The 21,976-nt window shown below is 42.5% G+C and overlaps 1 protein-coding gene and 1 non-coding gene across 3 annotated transcripts in view; one reads left to right on the forward strand and one right to left on the reverse strand.

Annotated features, from left to right (window-relative positions):
* LOC126278070 (transforming growth factor-beta-induced protein ig-h3-like) overlaps positions 1-21,976 on the reverse strand; it is a 172,188-nt gene that overhangs the window by 26,946 nt on the left and 123,266 nt on the right. For both annotated transcript variants that reach the window (XM_049977900.1, XM_049977901.1), the window contains 3 exons: positions 2,330-2,479; positions 831-925; positions 53-225 (listed from right to left, as the gene is read on the reverse strand). In XM_049977900.1, the coding sequence (XP_049833857.1) occupies positions 53-225; positions 831-925; positions 2,330-2,479 (418 nt within the window). The remainder of the gene's footprint in view (positions 1-52; positions 226-830; positions 926-2,329; positions 2,480-21,976) is intronic.
* Positions 13,098-13,172, forward strand: Trnas-cga (transfer RNA serine (anticodon CGA)). The gene has a single exon. It is a non-coding gene; the product is annotated as a tRNA-Ser (tRNA).

Here is a 21,976-nt window from a genome sequence, read left to right on the forward strand (position 1 = left end):
CCCTCAAGACAGAGTTAGAAAATCTGGTACAAGAGCAAGAGACACTACTTACTTGGTTGGCAGCCTGAAGACTCTCTGAGAAATCACGTACAGCTTCATCAGTAGGAGTAAATACTGTCAGATTCTCAGACGACAACTTTTCAGCAACACCTGTAGCACGGGCCATCTCTGGGAAGACCTTTGCTCCTAATTCTTCCATTGTTTGCACCATTGGCTTCAAGTTCACTGCAAGACAATTAACATTATTACTTTGCTTGATCAGGGGACATTGTTTCTCCAAAACTGCACGACTTCTGTGTAAGAATACTATATTCGGTGTAAGACTATATCCCCACAACCATATATCTATATCCATACAACCATCTATGTATAAAGATAAAGAAAATGCTCAAATCTGAAATTCATTTTTTTCACTTTGATCTAAAAGAAAACAACTGAAATAATGAAATAAAATTTAGAAACATGATGGGCACAATAATAGTACAACTATGACAAAAGGAATAAAATCAGTGTTTAAAGTTCTGTCATCAAAGTGGTCGTTAGAAAGGAAGTTCAAGCTCAGATTGGACAGAGATGAGGAAAGAAATTGGTTTTATCCTTTACAATGGAACTATTCCTTCCTGTGTCCATGGATTTAAGAAAACTTTGGAAAAATTATCTCTGGGTGGCCAAATAGGGATATGTTCCCTAAACCTCCTGAATGTGTGTTCTGTGTCTCTTCACTAAGCCACCTTGCCTTTTAACTGCCATGGCAATTAAAAGGAAGCAATATAAAAAGGAAACAAAATTCCATACAGCATTCTAATCCTGATGATAAAATTAATACAGACCTTCTGTACAGCCTGGTTTTCCTGGAATTCTCCTGTAACCATGACAGCACTGGTACCTCACAATGAAGGTCTTTCGAATCCCATGACTGCGAATCCTGTTAGGAATAAATTATTTTGATAATGTGCCGTTAGTATTGTCTAAAACTGGGAGAGTACTAAAATGCAATCACATTCCTCCAATATGAAGAATAACGAGATAGCCACAAAGTACATCAATAATAACATGTATGCTTGTTTTATAAATATAAATGCCTTTACCCCCAGATGTTTGCTCCAGGTGCATTTCAGCTTTTCTTTTAAAGCATCTTTAGTGGACTCATTGTAGAATGATAAAGTTTTGATGTTATATGCAATATTTGTATACTGAAAAACAGTTCATGTCAGAATTTTTATACTAATACATTACTACTTACAGTTATTTGTTTGTCCAGCCGAAAGTAGTAATTTACTTATGTGCAAATTAGGATGTGAACTGTCTTCTAATCTACAAATACTGCATACAAAAACAAATCTGTAAACTTTCAGATTAAACTCCTTTAAGATCTGTAAAAGGTGAAATGCATTAGAGCAAATAAAATAAGACTACAGCAAGATAAAGCTGTTTAAATTTATAAAACAAATATTTATATCCTTTCTGTGGATTACTGTCTTGCAAACAAACTTTCAAACAAGTGTCTTTGTCACTTTTACCAACAAGCTTTTGTACGACTTTTTATTGATGTCTATCATCAACATAATTCTTATTTTCACATCAAGTTTTGACTGGGAAATATAGAATGTACAGTCTTTGCAACAAATGCTCAGGCATGATATACCATGTGATGGAGAACAACTTTTGTTAGAGACAATATGTTCGTAGACACTTCCTGGCAACACTGAGTATTAGTATTCACCAGCCCTGAGATGGAGAGATTTCACTGAACTAGCAGGGTCTATAATAGCTGCATACTACCTCCCCCAGTAAATTGATACAGTGATGTTCAACAAGAAAATCATAAGAATGAGTGTCACTAAACAGAGAAAGATATTTTAGAAGAGAATCTGTAACTTTTAAGATTGCTATTTCTATTCCCTCTCATTCAGGGCAGATAACTGGATTATAGGAGATACAAGGCATACACACCTCACATAGTGCCCTCACCCTGCTGCCTTTCAAGGATTAACCAGTACAAAAGGATGATTAGCTCGCTGGGATGCGTAAATGAACATTTTGTCTCTAACACAAGTTGTTCCCCACGATGCGACCATCACCCCCAGATGTTTGGTGCAAAGACACCCTGTGCAATAGACTACTTACAGCCTCCCACATTCACGAATAAACCTCCTAGTGCATAAAATAACTCTTTTGTATTCTCTTGTTTTGTGTACTGCTATTATTAACTTTTCTTGCCAGTCACTATAATGCTCCACAGACACAGACACACACAATTTCAACAGTAAAGAGAAAGAATTAACAATAACGCATTTTATATCACAATTCATTTATTTACTGGACTTACTTTGTTGTGCATGTGTATTTAGTTTCGCTTTGGCGGCAGCTGGAGAACTGGAAGCTGCCGAGGATGCTGTCATCATCTTCATCTGTTGACTCTGTGTCATTGTGTCGCTGACTTTCATTAATCTCCTCCCTGTCCACACACACATTAGGCCTGCAAAAGAGAAGATTGTTTTACTACTGTCTAGAAAATTCTAGTTGAAAAGTTTTTCCAATGTAAACATCATCAATATGTTTATTATAATTGGTCACACTTATGCACAAATTTCAGCCCTAGCAAGAATGGAAAGCTTCAAGTGCTTCACAACATTCAGAATGAAACAAGGGAAGAAACCAGAGGTTAAGTTCCACAATGAAGGATGTTACGGCTTCACCAGACAAAGCTGTCACACTGAGTGTATCAGATACACTAGAAACTTGTAAATATGTTAGAAGGAATTAAAAAGACATAAATAAAAATTTTAATATCAAAGAGTATGACCCATGGCAAAATAAAAGTTCAATAGCAAATCAGTAAGACTACTTACTACAAATGGTGGAGATGCTGGCACAACAAAAAGATTCACACAATTATAACTTTCGGCCATTAAGGCTTTTGCCAGCAGTAGACACACACACACACACACACACACACACACACACACACACAAAACCACATCTGCAGTCTCAGACAACTGAAACCACACTGTTGTCTGAGACTGCAGACGTGTGTGCAAGTTGTGTTTGTGTCAGTGCGTATGTGTATGTGTGTTTACTGCTGACAAAGGCCTTAATGGCCAAAAGCTATAACTGTGTGATTCTTTTTGTTGTGCCTATTGCGACTCAGCCATCTCTACTATAAGGTGAGTAGCAACTTTTCTCCTCTAATATTCTTACATTCCATCCTGGATTTTCCATTATTTGATTACTACAAATGGTGTGACATACGATGCAAATTATTTCATAAGTCTCACTTTTTTGTAACACCTTTGGGCATCTTATTAGATCACTTTCTATTCAGTAGAAGAATTTTTAGAAGATGTGATATACAGGCTACACCTATTTCTCTGGACACTTAATGTTCAAACATAGTCAGTTATTTGTTGAGTGTCCTGTTAGCATGGCTGAGCATTCATTTTGAAATTATTATTTTGGCCAGTGTTCAATATGGAGTGTGTATTCTAGTTAAGAAGTAGACATCTGAGAGCAAATTGTCCACCACTTGCCATTGAGCAGTATTCATGGGGATGCAAATAAGATTAAAATGTATCCCATAGCTGTACAGAAATGTGTGCTCAGTCCCACTTTCAGAAGACATAATTCTTACTTTTGATGAAGTTCTCATTATCTCTACAGACAGCCATAACTGCTGTGTGCAGTAAAATATCCACAAAGTAGGAATGTTGAGGGAAGCTTTATGATAAGGCTGGTTGGAGTCTTGCTATGTACAGCTCCATTCAGGAAGGCAGGTACAGAGATCATACAGTCACCTAACGTTGCCTGTTCATTAATACAGCCATAACTTGCAAGTTGCTATGCAGGGGAGGGATGAGGTGTGGTTATTGTCATTGAGAAATATCTTCTGACACCCTTTAGCATTCTCCCCACTGAGGTCATACTTTCATTAAAGGCTACCATCCCTTAGTACAGAGGCATCAGTATCTTTCAAGTGGGTCATCTCTTGCTTACAAAGAGAAAGGAGCTTTGCCTCTGTCAAGCAGACACAATTCCCCCATATGAATCCTGATCTCATTCAAGATCCACTGCAGAATGGCAGAAATTTGACTTTAAACATATTTATTTTTCTTTGATTTTCTCTTTCTGTTGAGGCACGCTGCATCTAGTGGATTGTGATTTAGTTTTGGGCTAGATGATTATCTGTGGCATAATTATTTGCATCCTATATTTTTGAAATAAAAGTCCTTATCAAATCCATCAGACAAAAATAGTGTCATATGATTTTACGCCATTCGAATCATTTTTCCCTAATTTGCGTAATATTCTTAAAATCAATAAGTGTCTTGTACTACACACTTTTTAAGGTAGCCTATAGTCATCCTCATTGTTCAAACTATCTCCATACCAAATTTCATGCAAGGAGTGTGTATATACTTCACCCGTATCTCTAATGAATTAGTTAGTTATTTAGTCAGTCACACATTCCATGGATCATTTTGCCTGGTAGATCGTAATTATGTGGAATGAGTTATTTTACAGTCACATGGCAAATTAATTTTTACATATGGTTACATTCTGGGCATTTCTAAGTGAACTTAGAAAAAAAAATAGAGATGTGGGTCAATAAATCCAGCCCACCATCTCTTAGACATTACAGTTAAAGAATTTGTTCTGGGGAATAAAAGTAGTTTTCAAGGAGCATTTTTCTCAGTTTGTTTTCAAATTATACTTTGCTGTCAGACGTTTCACATCACTGGATAACTGATCAAAAATGTTTGCTGCAGTGTTAAGAACACCCTTTTGCCCTAAAGACCTCAGTGTGAAGTAAAGAATATAATTTTGCCTTCTCGTATTGAAATTACGTACATCATTGTTCTTTTTGAACTGTAGTGGATTATTTACAACAGACTTCATGAGGAAGTAAATATACTGTGAATAGTAGTCAGAATGTGCAAGTCCTTAAACGTATGTCTACAAGATGGTCTTCGTTGAGCACCAAATATTATTCTTACACCACGTTTTTGCACAATTAACTTACTTTATTATTAATGAGTCATCACAAAACATTATTCCATATGACATTATTGAATGAAAATACGCAAAATATATCAACTTACTGATTTGTCTCTCCATGATTTACAATGATTCTAAGTGGAAATGAGGCAGAACTAATTGTCTTAAGAGTTCCAAAATATGCTTTTTCCAATTTAAATTCTCATCACTAATAACACCTAAGAATTTTGAGGTTTCCAGCTTCTTAATTATTTCCTCACCATGTGTTACACTTATCACTGGTGTAATATGCCTAGATGTGCTGAACTCAATATATATTGCTTCTTTTTAAAACTGAGGGTGAGGCCATTCACAGAAATCCAGCCAACGATGCTTCTAAGAACTTTCTTTACCATTTCCCCTGTTTCTGTATGTATACTTAGATTGATTACAATACTAGTGTTATCTGCAAAAAGAACTAATTCTGCTTGTTGTATATTACATGGAAGATCATTTACGTATATGAGGAACAGTAGTGGACCTAAGATTGAGCCTTAGGGGACCCCATACAAGATTCCTCTCCCGTCAGAATTAGGTCTGCGGACTATACTGCTTGAATTACTAAGTACAATTTTCGGCATTCTTTTGGTTACATGTGGCATTATCCACTGGTTGGCTTATACCGGCAATCTCATAAAACTAACGCATCTAGGAGAATACTGTGATTCATGCCTTAGATAGGTCACAGAACATAGCAACTGGCGCTACTTTACTATTTCATGCTTGCAAAATCTGGCGAGTGAATATGTAAATGGCATTCTCAGTTGAGCAACCCTTCTGAAACCCAAAAGGGTCATTTTCTGAGGATATTACTATTGCTAAGGTGAGATGCTATTCTAGAATACATCTTCTCAAAAGTTCTGGAAAACGATGTCTGCTGTAGGTCGGTAGTTATTGGCATTTCTCTTGTAATCTTTCTTAAATAAGGGTCTGACAATGGCATAATTCAGTCTCTCAATGAAAAATAGCTCGAGTCAGTGATGCATTATATGTTTTCGTCAAGACTGGGGTTATTATGGGGTACAAATCTTAAGTACTCTGTTGGAAACACCATCAAAACCAGATGAGCTTTTATTTTTGAGATAATGTATGATTTTCATAATTTCGGACGGAGAAGTTGGTGATACATTCATATGCGCACTGCTATGTTTTTACTGTTTTTCCTTGTTCTTTCTACTATGTTTAAGAGATTGTTATTAAAATACATTTTATATCTGCAACTCGTCATTTATCGGCCTTACCCGGCCGGAGTGGCCAAGCAATTCTGGGCGCTACAGTCTGGAACCGCGCGACTGCTACGGTCGCAGGTTCGAATCCTGCCTCGGGCATGGATGTTTCTGATGTCCTTAGATAAGTTAGGTTTAAGTAGTTGTAAGTTCTAGGGGACGGATGACCAAAGCAGTTAAGTCCCATAGTGCTCAGAGCCATTTATCGCCCTTACAGTTGCGTTTTCATGCAGTTCAGTGTTTATCTCCTGAGCTATGACTCTTACAATGATACAGTACTGTAGGTACATTCAGCGGAATCCGTGGATACTGTCTGCGAAATGTGTTGCGTATTTAATTAATAGCAAACAAATAATAAATTTAAATGTAAAGCATAATGCGGCAATTTCTCACGCACATCATTGTTTATGACGTCATATGTCGTCAACTTTGCGTCGTACAAAGATATAATTTTGTGGCTACATTCATAGACACTGTCTGCAAAATGTGTTGCGAATACAGTTAGTACTGAAGAAGTAATTAATTAAACGTCATGCCTGACACGAAGTTTTCCTGCACGAACAGCGAAAATGTAGTGGAATTGTCTGCGAGAAAAAGTGTCTAAAGGTTTGAAATTATGCGGGCAGTTTGTTGAAGTCACCAAATGCTCTCATTATCAAATACTGGATGAATAAGATCTGGGTATTCGAGAGTCGTGGCCTGTACCTTTCTTTCTTCCCCACCCCCATCCCTTTGATAGATAAGACAGTTCTTACCTTCACAGCGATTCTTTCCAGACAGTGATTTTTGCATCAAGTCTAATTGAAATCGGCCCAGCAGCTTCGGAAGAGATGTGGAACAAACATACGTACTAGTCGCACACTTTCAGTTGGCCCCTCTCTGATCTGTAGAAATCGGCTGACTTTGTGTCGCTCCGTAATGTTTACGCTCATCATCAAATGGTTTCAATGGCTCTGAGCACCATGGGACTTAACATCTATGGTCATCAGTCCCCTAGAACTTAGAACTACTTAAACCTAACTAACCTAAGGACACCACACAACACCCAGCCATCACGAGGCAGAGAAAATCCCTGACCCCGCCGGGAATCGAACCCGGGCGTGGGAAGCGAGAACGCTACCGCACGACCACGAGATGCGGGCACGCTCATCATCAAACTTCGTTACGCAACAGTATTGAGCGCCGTAACCATAAGTAGCTGTTTCGAGTAATTGCAGTGTTGAACCGTGTGCGCTGCTGTGCGTACTGACTGTTAATATTACAAAAATAAAGAAAGAGGCTACACCTGATCCTTCTAGCGGCTCTTGTCACTTCTACGACGCATCCATTACATGTTCGTTTCTTTTTTACGCTGTGAGCTGGCTGCTCTGGGAAAAGGGGACAGGGCTTGTCTCAGCAGCCAACATGCTAGGAGTCGATCGCAAGCTTCAATTCCCGGCATCCGTCATTCGGAAGCCAAGTAAAGTGTGTACTTAGTACATACCAGTACATACAAACCTAAATACCAACATTTTTATATATACGGATATCTTTTTTCCGTAATTCACTTTTGATGAAATACAGCCCAGGCTGGGCTCAAATTGTCTGAACACCGCATCCTCTGTGCAGAAGGCGATATTTGTATAGTTTTTTCTTCAGTGACTAGTTCAAAATGGTTCAAATGGCTCTGAGCACTATGGGACTTAACTTCTGAGGTCATCAGACTCCTAGAACTTAGAACTACTTAAACCTAACTAACCTAAGGACATCACACACATCCATGCCTGAGGCAGGATTCCAACCTGCGACCGTAGCGGTCGCGCGGTTCCAGACTGTTGCGCCTAGAGCCGCTCGGCCACTCCGGCCAGTGACTAGTCTTGTCTATTTGTCACCACTGGTTTTACCACCTATAGTTTGTCTTGGGAGGTTAGAAAGTAACCAACACGTTTCGTGTAACGTTTTCGAAGTTGATCAAGGTTTCATAACCGTACTAAAAGCAAATCCACGTTTGCAGATTATCGGCGCGTGAACCGTGAACTTCACATTCAATGTTCCGACTTGCCCTCTTCCACCGCCCATGGCGGTGAAGAACACGGATAACGTGACCTCTCGGTGAGACGCGGTCGATCGCTTGGTCGCTTGGCCTACGCCACGCGCCAAACGCCTCAATGCTATCTCAGAGGTCTCTGCTCTCCGCAAAAATAAACACCGACGCCACAATGAATTCCTTAGTCGCAGCACTACTGCCAAAGTTTGAACGGTAGGAAATGAAAGCACACGTCCTGTGGTGTGGTTGGCTGATAGATGCAAAATGTCAAGCAACGTAAGAGGGGCGTTCAATAAGCAACGCAACACCTTTTTTTCTGAAAGCAGGTTGGTTTTAGTCGAGTTTCCAATACACCATATTATTCCCTACTCTTCTGGCTACAAAACACTATTTTTCAACATACTCTCCGTTCAATGCGACGGCATTAACTCACGTTACTTGATGCCACTGCCTCGGAGCCAACGTCTTGCTGCATTAATAACGTCACCATCACCCACGCACTGCTTCCCGCGGAGTGCATCCTTCAGGGGGCCCCAACACATGGAAGTCGGAAGGTGTGAGATCCTGGCTGTAGGGTGGATGAGGAAAGACAATCCAATGAAGTTTTCTGAGCTCATCAAACAGAATAACCCCTTCAGAGTCCCAAAAGACCGTCACCCTGACTTTACCGGCTGAAGGTGCGGCTTTGGACTTTTTCGGCAGAGGAGAGGTGGCGTGGTGCCACTTCGTGGATCGCCATTTTTTTTCAGTTCGAAGTGATGAACCCGTATTTCATCGCCTGTGACAATGGTCGACGACGAAATATTGCCACGATTAGCCTCGTAATACGCAAGCAATTCCGCACAGTTTCTCCTTCACTGCTCTTTATGGTCTTCTGTTAGGCGGCGAGAAACTCAGCTCAGACGTCCAGTTGTGCAGAGAGGTGTTTGATTATGATCCGTCGATAACCTCGAATGAGAGTGTCCGCACGTCCCAACACTACAAGAGTCACAGCTGTATGCGACCGGCCGGCACGCCGGAGACTGGACAAGATTGTGCGACGTTGTTGCCCAACGAATCGCCGTGCTTTTGTTCACTCTCTGTAGACATACTCTAGGTGCTTATGACTGTCTGGACTCCTCTGGTTTTTCGCCAAAAGAAATTCGACCAACTCTCTGTTTGGAATAATAATAATGGCGTGTGACGTGGGCCTCCCGTCAGGTAGACCGCTCGCCTAGTGCAAGTCTTTCGATTTGACGCCACTTCGGCGACTTGCGCGTCGATGGGGATGAAATGATGATGATTAGGACAACACAACATCCAGTCCCTGAGCGGAGAAAATATTCCACTCAGCCGGGAATCGAATCCGGGCCCTTAAGATTGACAGTACGTCGCGCTGACCACTCAGCTACCGGGGCGGACCCTCTGTTTGGAAAGCACCTTCGTTAGAGACGCCATTTTGAAGGCTACTTGTTACGGACCCATCTGCCCGAATTAAACTACAGGGGCTGATGCGGGGATATTCCACTATGTACCACAAGAAATTCCTCATTTTTCAACCAAATATGGCCGAAAAAAAAATTCGCATTACTTACTGAACGCCCCTCGTATATGATTTACAATTTTGTGTAGCTTAAGTGCCGTAATTGATGGTTTTCCCTTTTAAAATTGCGTGCTACTAAAATATTCAGTTTCACTAAAAAGAATTTGAATTTACTCCGTGCAATGAGCACATTTACATTGGGACACGCCTCATTACACCATCACGGCGGTTCAGATATCCAAGACGAAAACTATAAGTCTACTGAACGTCACGTCACGAAGAAGTTGAGATCTTAGCTCATCTGGAAACTGAAATGGAAAGGAAGACGATATAACATTTTTATTGGAACAGCCTGACTTCGTCAGTTATGAAGCAATCGAGCTTGGATTTGACAGAAAATAGTATAACAACGGGAAACCTATACCATGATGGTTGCTCTGGTTTCGAATCCCGCTCCTACCTAAAATGTCCAAGCGAGATGATCCTTTGCGAAGACCCTGGACTACCTTTTGTGATGACGGCGATATGAATTCCCGTCTAACGATCCACAATGATTCCTTTGAAAAGTCACCTTTCCCGTCCGTCCCCGAACCGAACATGTATTTCGTCTGTAATGACCTCGTCATCGACGGGAAGTTAAATTCTTATCCTCTTGTCTTGGGGGGGGGGGGGGGGGGGGAGGGGTGCAGCATCCAAACCGACGTTCTTCAGTCATGGCTTACATAATTTAAAATAATTATGTTACTGCTAAGACGGTGGTCATTTTAAGTACATTCTCTTCATTATGAGGATGATATAATTGGGGCTCATGGTACCTCTGGGTTTGTACTGTGATGTGGTAAGTACTGGAGAGTATGTTGTATGGGAAAGGATGTGATATGTCTACAACAGAAGGCGCTGAAGATGGGATGTCTGTGTTAGGAGATGTGAGCTGGGCAAGGAAAGGATAGAGTGGAGCCTTCATTTGGAACAGGATGAGTATAGTAGCTTATGACTGCAAGGAAGTGGATGATTTCATGTTTTGGAAGGGACAAGTGACTGAAATTACGCTGGGAAAGGACATGGAGTGCTTGGATACGGAGGAAAGGTAGGACGTGTTGACAGAGGGGCAACAGCATTCGAGGGTTCTCAAAGATGGCGGAGAATACACTCAGGTTTACAGAAGATTTAGGAGAGACGAAGATGTTCTCGGTGCTTGAGGAGGTGTAGGAACTAATGAACGCTCGAAAGCAAGTCATTTCTCATGATGTCCATGGGACAAAAATGTCGGAGAAAGTGACACCGGCAGGTGAAACCATTTTTCCGAAACTGCTAAAAATTGTTTTGCTCACCATACTTTCCGCAAAATGACTTGCATTCTGTCTGTAACGACCTTCTCTCCTGTCTTCTCTCTTGGCTTATCATTATGCTTGCTTTGCCTCGTGTTCTCCCCAGTCTCTTTCATCTTTTGATGGTTTCCAGTTTCACACATTTGAGACCATCTTCGCTCTGCCATTCTCATCAAGTATCAATTTTCTGATAACCTTGCCTAGTCGGCGGTGCGGATCTCCCGCATCGTCCCCTGTCCTACTCGGAGTATGGGACATCATCATCATTTTCTGATAGTTCATGCTTTTTCTACGTTTAACCATACTTTGTATACGTTGCTCCGCGATTCGTATTTCACATTAAGCAGTGCATGCACTTGCGACGGGACTGGTGAGTCAGTTCTCATCTTCGAGGAAGTCAAAACCCTGTCACTTCTAATATAACGTCCGACAGGGCACTCTGATTTTAAAACCTACCTTTGACTGACTATTTATTGTACTCACAAAAGAAGTGACTGAAGCACCAGCCGCAAAAAGAAAAGGTCACCGCCACTGCAGTTTGCGTCGTGACCTTGGCCACTGTGGCAAATCCGCAGCGAATCCCTACAGTCTCGTGAAAAAAAGCGTAGGAAATGCGTTATTTCTCGCTACGTCTGTCATTTCCGTTCAATCGGGCTCGCTAAAAGTCGTTAAGACGAAAATCCCTGAGTGATGAAGGTAAAAGAGAACTGACTAAAATCACAGACAGAATGAAAGAGAATTCGGCGAACAACTATTGTGGAGCAAGATTGCCACGCATTTTACCATACATCTACATGACTGAAGTCGTTACTTTACCTCTCATATGAAAGAACTGGAACGCCACATCATACATTCCCTTCATCAAGAATCCAATTCATAAAAAGCCCAACTGCTTATTAGACAGGAATTTTTTTTCACCCACCTCGGTGAATTAGTATCCTACGCCTGTGGGGTAAATGCGATATCCTTGGATACGTAAGCTGCCATCCACAATAATGCTCACAGTGGAGAGCACTTTGCAGTTATTTATTTTCACCTTCAAGAAGGTTATTTATTTTCACCTTCACCGAAGTTATTTGTCCCTCCGCCTTTTCCAGTCGCTAACGACGCGCGGAGAAAAGTGCTGTTTTACGCCTCCGCTTGAGCCGTAGCCGTAATCTCTTATCTGAACTTATGGAGTCATTGCTGGAGGTATACGACGGAGGTAGTAGAACCGTTTTACAGCCAGGTTCGATTCATAAAACTTCCCTAATAACATTTCGTGAAAAGTAATGTCTTGTTTCTCCCAATGCATATAAGAACTACAGTCGTACTGATTGGACAACTCAATGGGAAAGTTAGCTGCGCGCCACCGAACTCCTTCAGTCTGCCCTCTCAATCCAGCCCCCTTATGCTCTAAAAACTAAAAGTACTCAGCTATAGACGTGCACAACTTAAATCAGATTGTATGCACACTGATCTGTCACGTCAAAATTTCACGCGAGTATCCTATCTTCATGTTTTCTACATACACAACATGCATGTCAATGACAAAAATGATTTTATTTGTTAATGTAATCGTGTCAGACGCACCAAACACTGTATGCAACAACAAATAATGGATGAAATTTGTAAACTAACAGGTGTGTATAAACAAATGTAACATTATAGGGCTACGGAATTTTGGATCGGAAGCCTCCCACATGTAGCGCATCTGGGGTACCCTTCATGAGCTCCTCAACCATCCAGGTGCTTAGGCATAGCTCGCACTGCATATGCTTTTGTTCACAATCTATAAAACCACTTCGTCTGATAATCAACATCTGTTCACGTTGAAACTTCCTGGCAGATTAAAACTGTGTGCCCGACCGAGACTCGAACTCGGGACCTTTGCCTTTCGCGGGCAAGTGCTCTACCAACTGAGCTACCGAAGCACGACGATACTGGCAGAAGTAAAGCTGTGAGTACCGGACGTGAGTCGTGCTTCGGTAGCTCAGTTGGTAGAGCACTTGCCCGCGAAAGGCAAAGGTCCCGAGTTCGAGTCTCGGTCGGGGGCACACAGTTTTAATCTGCCAGGAAGTTTCATATCAAGCGCACACTCCGCTGCAGAGTGAAAATCTCATTCTGGATCTGTTCACGTTGCTTATAGTTCTTTTAATTCTGGAACGTAGTATTTCCAAAATTTCCATATGCCCCACTCCTGTATGTCTCCTGGTGGCAGTTCTTCCCGTGATAGCCACTGAAGAGCCAAGGAAACTGGTACACCTGTCTAATATCTAGTATAGCCCCAGCGAGCACCCAGAAGTGCCACAGCACGACGTGTCCATGGACTCGACTAATGTCTGAAGTAGTCCTGGAAGGAACTGACACCATGAATCCTGCAGGGTTGTCCATAAATTGTTAAGAGTACGAGGGGGTAGAGACCTCTTCTTAACAGCACATTCAAAGTCGTCCAAGATATGCTCAATAACGTTCAAGTCTGGAGAATTTGGTTGCCAGCTGAAGTGTTTAAACTCAGAAGAATGCTCCTGGAGCCACTATTTTGCAATTCTGGACGTGTGGGATGTCGCATTGTCCTACTGAAATTTCCCAAGTCTGTCGGAATGCACAGTGGATGCAGGTCATCAGACAGGATGCTTACGTATATGTTACCTGTCAGAGTCGTATCTAGACGTATCGGGCGCTCCATATCACTCCAATTACACACGTCCAACACCATTACAGAGCCTCCACCGGCTTGAACAGTCCCCTACTGACATGCAGGGTCCATGGATTCATGAGGTTGTCTTAATACGCTAGATACAATTTGAAACGAGACTTGTCCGGCCAGGCAACATGTTTCCAGTCATCAACAATCCAATGTCGGTGTTGCCTGGCCCATGCGAGGCGTAAAGCTTTGTGTCGAGCAGTCATCAAGGGTATACGTCCGAAAGCCCATATCGATGATGTTTCATTGAATGGTTCGCACGCTGACACTTGCTGATGGCTCAGCACTGAAATCTGCAGCAATTTGCGGAAGGGTTGCACTTCTGTCACGTTGAACGACTCTCTTCAGTCATCGTTGGTCCGTTCTTGCAGGATCTTTCTCCGGCCGCACCGATGCTGGAGATGTGATGTTTTACCGGATTCCTTATATTCACGCTACACTGTGTTCCATCGCCCGTGCGCTGACTATATCAAGATTTAAGTGAGTTTGAACGTGGTGTTAATCTGCCACTGTAGCAGCAGTAACCGATCTAACAACTGCGCCAGACACTTTTTGTCCCACAGGCGTTGCCGACCGCATCGCCGTTTTCTGCCTGTTTACATATATCAGTATCTTAACACGCATGCCTATTACAGTTTTTTTTACGCTTCAGTGTAGATCAATAGCGAAAATTGATATCTTTTTGTCTGAAATATCAGAACCTACCTTCTCCAAACAATTTTGATACTATGTAGGTGCAAGTGAATGATTCACAACCAACCAAACACGGTTCTGCCGACATGAGAAAGGATTCTAACGTCCAGCAAACTGCAGGCCAAACAGCAAGGGCACAGTAGGTCAGACCTCAGTTCGCGGAAGGGCCTACTTACAACATGGTGGCCCACCTACTTTCTCGTGCTTTCAGGTGTTTAACAGCGAGATAAGTAAGATGGTAGTGCAGTTGCTGTGCCCAAGAATGTACTTCTCTTTTTTCTCCTTTCGGGGCACACAATTACCAACAAACCGAGGTAGAAATAGTACAAATTAAGAATGAAGTCATAGAATCAGTTTCTGCAATTAGAGCAACTGAAAACAACGAATACTGATTGAAGAGCAAAGGAAATAAACACTGTAGTAAAACTAACCTAGAGTGGTTTTAGTTAAAGCAAACAGGGTTTATCAAAACGAAGCTTCTCGTTTGTCTGAAAATTAAAGTTCGCAATTAGTGTGTATTGCTACTTTTGACTAAAGGCAGTTTAAGATATGGAACATTAATTCGAAAACCACACAAGAATGGATGGATCGTACCTTATCGTTAACTAGCCGGTCATGTGTGCTAGATCAGCTCGGTTAAGTAATCGCCTGGACCACTATCGGACTATATGGGGAAGGGAACTTTTCTTCAGCGTGCTGCTAATGGATCTTCCTTAATACTCCTAAATGGGTTACGGTCGGAACCCACATGAGTGGCTTACAAGAAAATTTCCCTGTTAAGGCCGGTGTTTCGAACGTCTGCAGCAAAAATTTTCAGAGTTCTTCCAGAAGACACCTTAAAGAAGCGCTGTAAGCAGCAGTAGGAACTATACATGAGAAGGCGTACATACATTGAGTTCCAGTCTGGGGTTGGCTGGATAGCCTGAACTAAATAATTTACTTATTATGTTAACTGTGCAGCGTCTGTGTTTACAATTCACATTATCAAAATGGTTCAAATGGCTCTGAGCTCTATGGGACTTAACATCTGAGGTCATCAGTCCCCTAGAACTTAGAACTATTTAATCCTAACTAACCTAAGGACATCACACACAATCACGCCCGAGGCAGGATTCGAACCCGCGGCCGTAGCGGTCGCGCGGTTCCAGACTGAACCGCCTAGAACCTCTCGGCTAAACGGCCGGCTCACATTATCCAAGCTGACGATCCACAGCTGCTCCTTAAATATTACGAAACTGTATGCATAAATTGCGAATCCAAATTGACTTCAGCTGTACTATGTATTAGTGACACATGAAAATTTGTACCGGGACTCGAACTCAAATTTCCAGCTTATCACGAGCGGTCACCTTGACCACATTTGCCATCTGTGCACACTTCGCAGAGCGACAGAAACCTCTATATGTCATACTTGTCCACATTTCCTAATGCTCGCAGTCACATTATGTGATTCTCAGGCCGGCTGGTGTGGCCGAGCGGTTCTAGGCGCTTCAGTCTGGAACCGCGCGACCACTACGGTCGCTGGTTCGAATCCTCCCTCGGGCATGGATGCGTGTGATGTCCTTAGGTTAGTTAGGTTTAAGTAGTTCTAAGTTCTAGGGGACTGAGGACCTCCGATGTTAAGTCTCATAGTTCTCAGAGCCATTTGAACCATTTGTGATTCCCAACATATCTATCAAAAATAGTACAAATTAAGAATGAAAAGTCATAGAACCAGAACAGGGAGGAACATTCGTTATGATCATTGTTTCAACCAGTTTAGGAATGTAATACTTACATTATGAATTGTAAACACAGAAATTCTAGAGTTAAAATAATAAGTATTACGTGCATCGAAGGCTTAAAACGACAACCACAACGAATATCCCTCCCTGTTGCGAGAGTCGCATAATGTGTGTGAGCATTAGGATATGTGGAGAAGTTTAGCATATGGAGGTTCGGGTCAGTCCCGAAGGCGTGCGCGGATGGCCGAAGTGGTTACGGCGACCACTCGCGGTAAGCGGGCGATCCATGTTCGACTCCAGGTCCAGCACAAATGTTCATGTGTCACTAATAAATAGTGCAGCTGGAGTACATTTAGATCTGCAGTTTGTGAATTAAAAAATCGTAATAGTTAAATAGTCTTTTGAAGCAGTGTGGACTTCGCAACCTTCATGGGGTTTTTAACGCAAGTAGTGGGCCCTTTGTTGAGGAATTCGTGCTTTAAAACGGTGAAGATTTCGGAGATCAGGAGTCAGTGGCCCCTCCCGCCCCGTGGTGCGGAAAGTGGCAATTGACCCTGAATAAGGAAAAGTGTGAAGTTATTCACATGAGTACTAAAAGAAATCAGCTAAATTTCGATTACGCGATAAGTCACACAACTGAAGGCTGTAAATTCAGCTTAATACTTAGGGATTACAATTACAAATAACCTAAATTGGAACGATCACATAGATAATATTGTGGGTAGAGCAAACCAAAGACTGCGATTCATTGGCAAAACACTTAGAAGGTGCAACAGGTCTACTTACGAGACTGCTTACACCATGTTTGTCCGCCCTATTCTGGAGTATTGCTGAGCGGTGTGGGACCCGCATCAGGTGGGACTGACGGATGACATCGAAAAAGTACAAAGAAGGGCAGCTCGTTTTGTATTATCGCGAAATAGGGGAGATAGCGTCACAGACATGATACGTGAATTGGAGTGGCAATCATTAAAACAAAGGCGTTTCTCGTTGCGACGGGATCTTCTCATGAAATTTCAAGCACAGGTTTTCTTCTCCGATTGCGAAAAGATTCTGTTGGCACCCACCTACATAGGGAGAAATGATCATCACGATAAAATAAGAGAAATCAGGGCTCGCACAGAAAAAATTAAGTGCTCGTTTCTCCCGCGTGACGTTCGAGAGTGGAACGGTAGAGAGACAGCTTGAAGGTGGTTCATTGAACCCTATGCCAGGAACTTTACTGTGAATAGCAGAGTAATCACCTAGATGTAGATGATCAACGAGATTGCTTTTATGGTACAGGAATCTTACCAAGCATTCGAAAGTGCATTACTGTGTGCGGGCTTCGAATTCTGCTCAGACATTTTTTCCGTGCCTCAATCGGTAAAACGTAACTCCTATAGGATCACTTGCTTATCCGTCTGTGTGTCTGTCCGACTGTTAAAAACCCTTTACTCTCAGAGATGGGTACACATATCAAGTTCAAATTTATGTCACTTACAAAGAGCTATGGTCCCTTGGCGGTGAAAAACACTGAAGCTTCTAAGTCAACGCATTCAAGAGATATGGCCACGTACGTCACATATTTCGATACCCGCAAACTCACTCATAGTACCTATAGGGTACTTCTCGTTAACCTAGAATCATGAAATTTGGCAAGAAGGTATCAGAGAACAACCAAAGGAAAAATCCGATAATCGTAATTACATGACACGTGTACGTCCGTCAGGCCCCTTTTCTCAGAAACAGTTATACGTATCAAGCTGAAATGTATGTCACATACTAAGGTCATGGACCTTTGATGGTGAAATAAATGTATGCTTCTAACTCAATGCGACCAAAAGATACGGTCATTTACGTCATATTTTGATTCTCGTCAACTCACTGTACGATATTCCCGTTGGTCTAGAATCATGAAATTTGGAAAGAAGCAACATTTCACAGTACAATCAAAAGAAAAAGGCCGAAAATTTTTAATTTGGAATTATCTCACGCGAAAAAAATTTTTTGTTACTCGTTATTAGACTGTCACATCTGTCTGCTAAAACCCCGCTTCTCATGAACGGCTAGACGTACCACGGTGAAAATTAAGTCACACTCTGAGGTCGGTGGTCCCACGACGGTATAATAAACGTTAACTTCTAAGTGAATTCAATCAAAAGATACGGTAATTTGTGTCATATTTTGTAGAATCATGAAATTTGGCAAGAAGCAAGGTTTCACTGCACAAGTAAAGGAAAATAAAATTGGGTAACCATTGCCTGCGGCAGCAGATGGGAGGACACTAATACTACGGAAGCTTCGCAGGGTTGAGCATTCACTGTTTGAGCGGGTTGCAGCAACTCATGCCACAGCACGCCGACCAGGACGCATTTCTTCAAGCCCCTCAAACTCGTCGTCTTGGAATCGTCGAAATCACTCTCTGCACATTGTTTCTGGAAGCAATGTTCTCCATACGCTTCCAGTAGCAAAGATGACTTCCTAGATTTTTTTGAGATAGAAGCAGAATAACTCTTCCCGCAAGTGCTGCGTGGTAGATACTAAACTTGACCTGTTCAGCGTACTAAGAAGTACGTTCTTTTCGCTCCACTCGAAGGTCACATACCGATCTGAAAGTCCGATGTTTCTAGTATTAAATCGGTCTTGTTGTCCGCTATCCTTCGCTACATCTTCTCTTCGCACGTCACCTTGCGTTGTGTAGAGATGGGTCTTGTCACATTCCCCCTTCCCTGTTATAGTCGCGAACGGCTCGCGGGATGAACGATCCGTGTTGGCTCGAATCTCTTTAATTTTATCTTCACGGTATTTTCGAGCGATGTACGTAGGAGGAAGCTATACTCTTCTAGGTATGGACGCTCTCGGAACTATAACAGTAAACTACACCATGACGCAGAACGCGTCTCTTTCTCCGTCTACCACCAGTGTTGGTTGACCATCTCGGTGATGTTTTGGGTTTATTAAATGTACCTTTCGAAATGTGGTGCTACAGAATAATGCTGAAGATTAGATGGGTAGATCACATAACTAATGATGAAGTATTGAATAGAATTGGGGAGAAGAGAAGTTTGTGGCACAACTTGACCAGAAGAAGGGATCGGTTGGTAGGACATATTCTGAGGCATCAAGGGATCACCAATTTAGTATTGGAGGGCTGCGTGGAGGGTAAAAATCGTAGAGGGAGACCAAGAGATGAATACACTAAGCATATTCAGAAGGAGGTAGGTTGCAGTAGGTACTGGGAGATGAAAAAGCTTGCACAAGATAGAGTAGCATGGAGAGCTCCATCAAACCAGTCTCAGGACTGAAGACCACAACAACAACAACCTGTAACGAAACGCGATGCTCTTCTTCCCTCTATCAACTGTATCTGGTACGGATCCCATACTGTAGATCAATATTCAAGTAGCGGTCGAACGAAGGTTTTGCAGCTATCTCCTTCGCTGACAGCCTACATTTCTTCCAATGAACCTGTCTGGCATCTGTCTTTCATGTGATTACTTTTGCCTGCTCATTCCACTTAAAATTGTCCCTAGACATTTTATATAAGTAATTGTTACCACTTATTTTTCTGCGGTCATCTAATCATACATTAATCAGTCTTTCTGTCCACGTAGACGCAATACGTTACATTTATTTACGCTGAGAGTCAACTGCCAAGCGTCAATCTTCTGCAGTCTCTCCTACATTTCCCTACAGTTCTCTATCGTCGCGACACAATAGCATCATCCACGAAAAGCCTCCAAAGAACTTCAGAAGTAGAACTGCTGCCCTCTCTTCGTCAGTAGCGAGAATTAATTCAGGCTCCCAGTCCACAGGCAGACTAGTGACTATGTACAAAGAGGAGGCACCGCACGCCTCCGAGACGTGCAGTCTGGCGGGTTGGCCCGTCCTCGGTGCGTTCACCCGCGCCACATAGCGGCCGTCAGCCCCGTTACCTCCCGGCGGAGTTTCCCGCTCGCTGCCTTTGGTAATCTCGCCACCGTTACCACCGCACGCTCCTCTGCAGCTGACCCGCATTCACAGTAATGATAATGCCCCGCGACTCACGACTACGTGGATACGCATCAGGAGAAGAATACACTGCCGCCAACAAAATCACTAGAGAGGCGCCACTCCACCACGACAATAATGAGCGGGAAAGGTGGGTCTACGGATTCTTTGAAATTATGTTAATAAGTAGGATCCGACCGCAGCCAAAGAAGTTCAAAGTATGTGCGAATTCATGCTTCCGTGGCATGTCATTTTCAGGTTATTTCCGAACTACACGGTAAAATTTTGGAAAAATATACAAGGAAATTTTCTAAGCACACTATCTGGTCAAAAGTTGCTCCTATTGTAATGCGGAATTTGCCACTAGATGTCACGAAACGTGTACACATGTGTGTAAAGGGAGGTGGGGAATTATTGTGTTGTCAGTAGAGTAACGGCAAAATGGGTCAGTCAGGAAAGCTCAGTGACTCCGAGTGTGGACTCGTCACTGGATGTCACCTGAGTAAGAAATCCATCAGCGACATTTCAACTCTTCTGGAACTGTCCGAGATGACTGTTGGTCATGTGATTGTGAGGTTGGTAGATTTGGGTAGGGGACGAAACGACTGCGCTCATTGTCCTTCTGCTACAAACAACCATAATCTCCGAACTGTTCCCCCATTGTATGCAGCTCACAATGCAGTAAAATGTGATCATATCTTTCAGAGTTCTTTGTTTTGTCAAGTGCAATAAGGGACCAGTACCTACCCTTGAAAAGCACTCTCATACATACCTTAACACCACTTTCTCCCTATAGTGGACTGTTGTCACTACAGGTAACTTTCTTCGGGCGTCATCCAAACAAACTCTTTAATCGGATTGCCACAGTGACTCTTCACTGCGAATGACGTGCTTCCCGTCAGCCACTTTCCAGTGGCGTCGCCATTTACACCACGTCGAAGTGTCTCTTCGTAGTGACTACAGGAACGTATAGCTTATGAGAGGCTGCTCGACCGCTGCACCTCTTTTTTAACTTTCTACGCATACCCATTGTGCTCGCTGGACTGGAACTCTCGAGTGCGACCACACTCCGCAATGTTCGACGGTCCCTCTGCATCAGTACGTTAAGTCTGTCTGGCCTTTATTTAGCTGTTGTTGCTCCTTCCGTTTCCTCTTCACAATCAGATGACTAACAGCGGATTTAAACAGCTTTAGAAGAGTTGAAATGTCCAACATGGATTTGTTCTAAGCTGACATCCAGTGACTACACGCTCGAAGTCACTGAGCTCTCCTGGCCGACCCATTTTTCTGCTACTGTTTCTCTACTGACGACACACAACACTAATTCTCGTCTCATTTTATCATCGTGGATCCGCCTCTCGCGACATCTTATGGTCAATTCCGAAATTACTGCTTCTCTACTGACAACACACTACACTAATTCTCGGCATCACTTAGGGCTTTCCGGATACTTTTGCCAGGTGGACTAAGCTACCAGTCAAACAGTTAGATGCATAAGAAAAGATCCACATCTGTTAACACTTAATTCCGACATTATGTTATATACGAGAACATCATCTCACAGAACGACAAAGTTCTGTCAGAAGACAAATCGCGACCTCAGCATGCCATGTAAAACACGGGACGAGACCCGTCGCTCATCTTCCGGAGCGATTATGGTGGCGCAGCGACAACGAGACGGAATTTATATTCAGGACGAAGGTCTTGATACCCCGACCAACTCCCTTCATTTACGTTTTCCGTGGATGCCCTAATCCACTGAAGT

Source organism: Schistocerca gregaria, chromosome 6 (genome assembly GCF_023897955.1).
Source record: "Schistocerca gregaria isolate iqSchGreg1 chromosome 6, iqSchGreg1.2, whole genome shotgun sequence".
Classification (NCBI taxonomy): domain Eukaryota; kingdom Metazoa; phylum Arthropoda; class Insecta; order Orthoptera; family Acrididae; genus Schistocerca; species Schistocerca gregaria.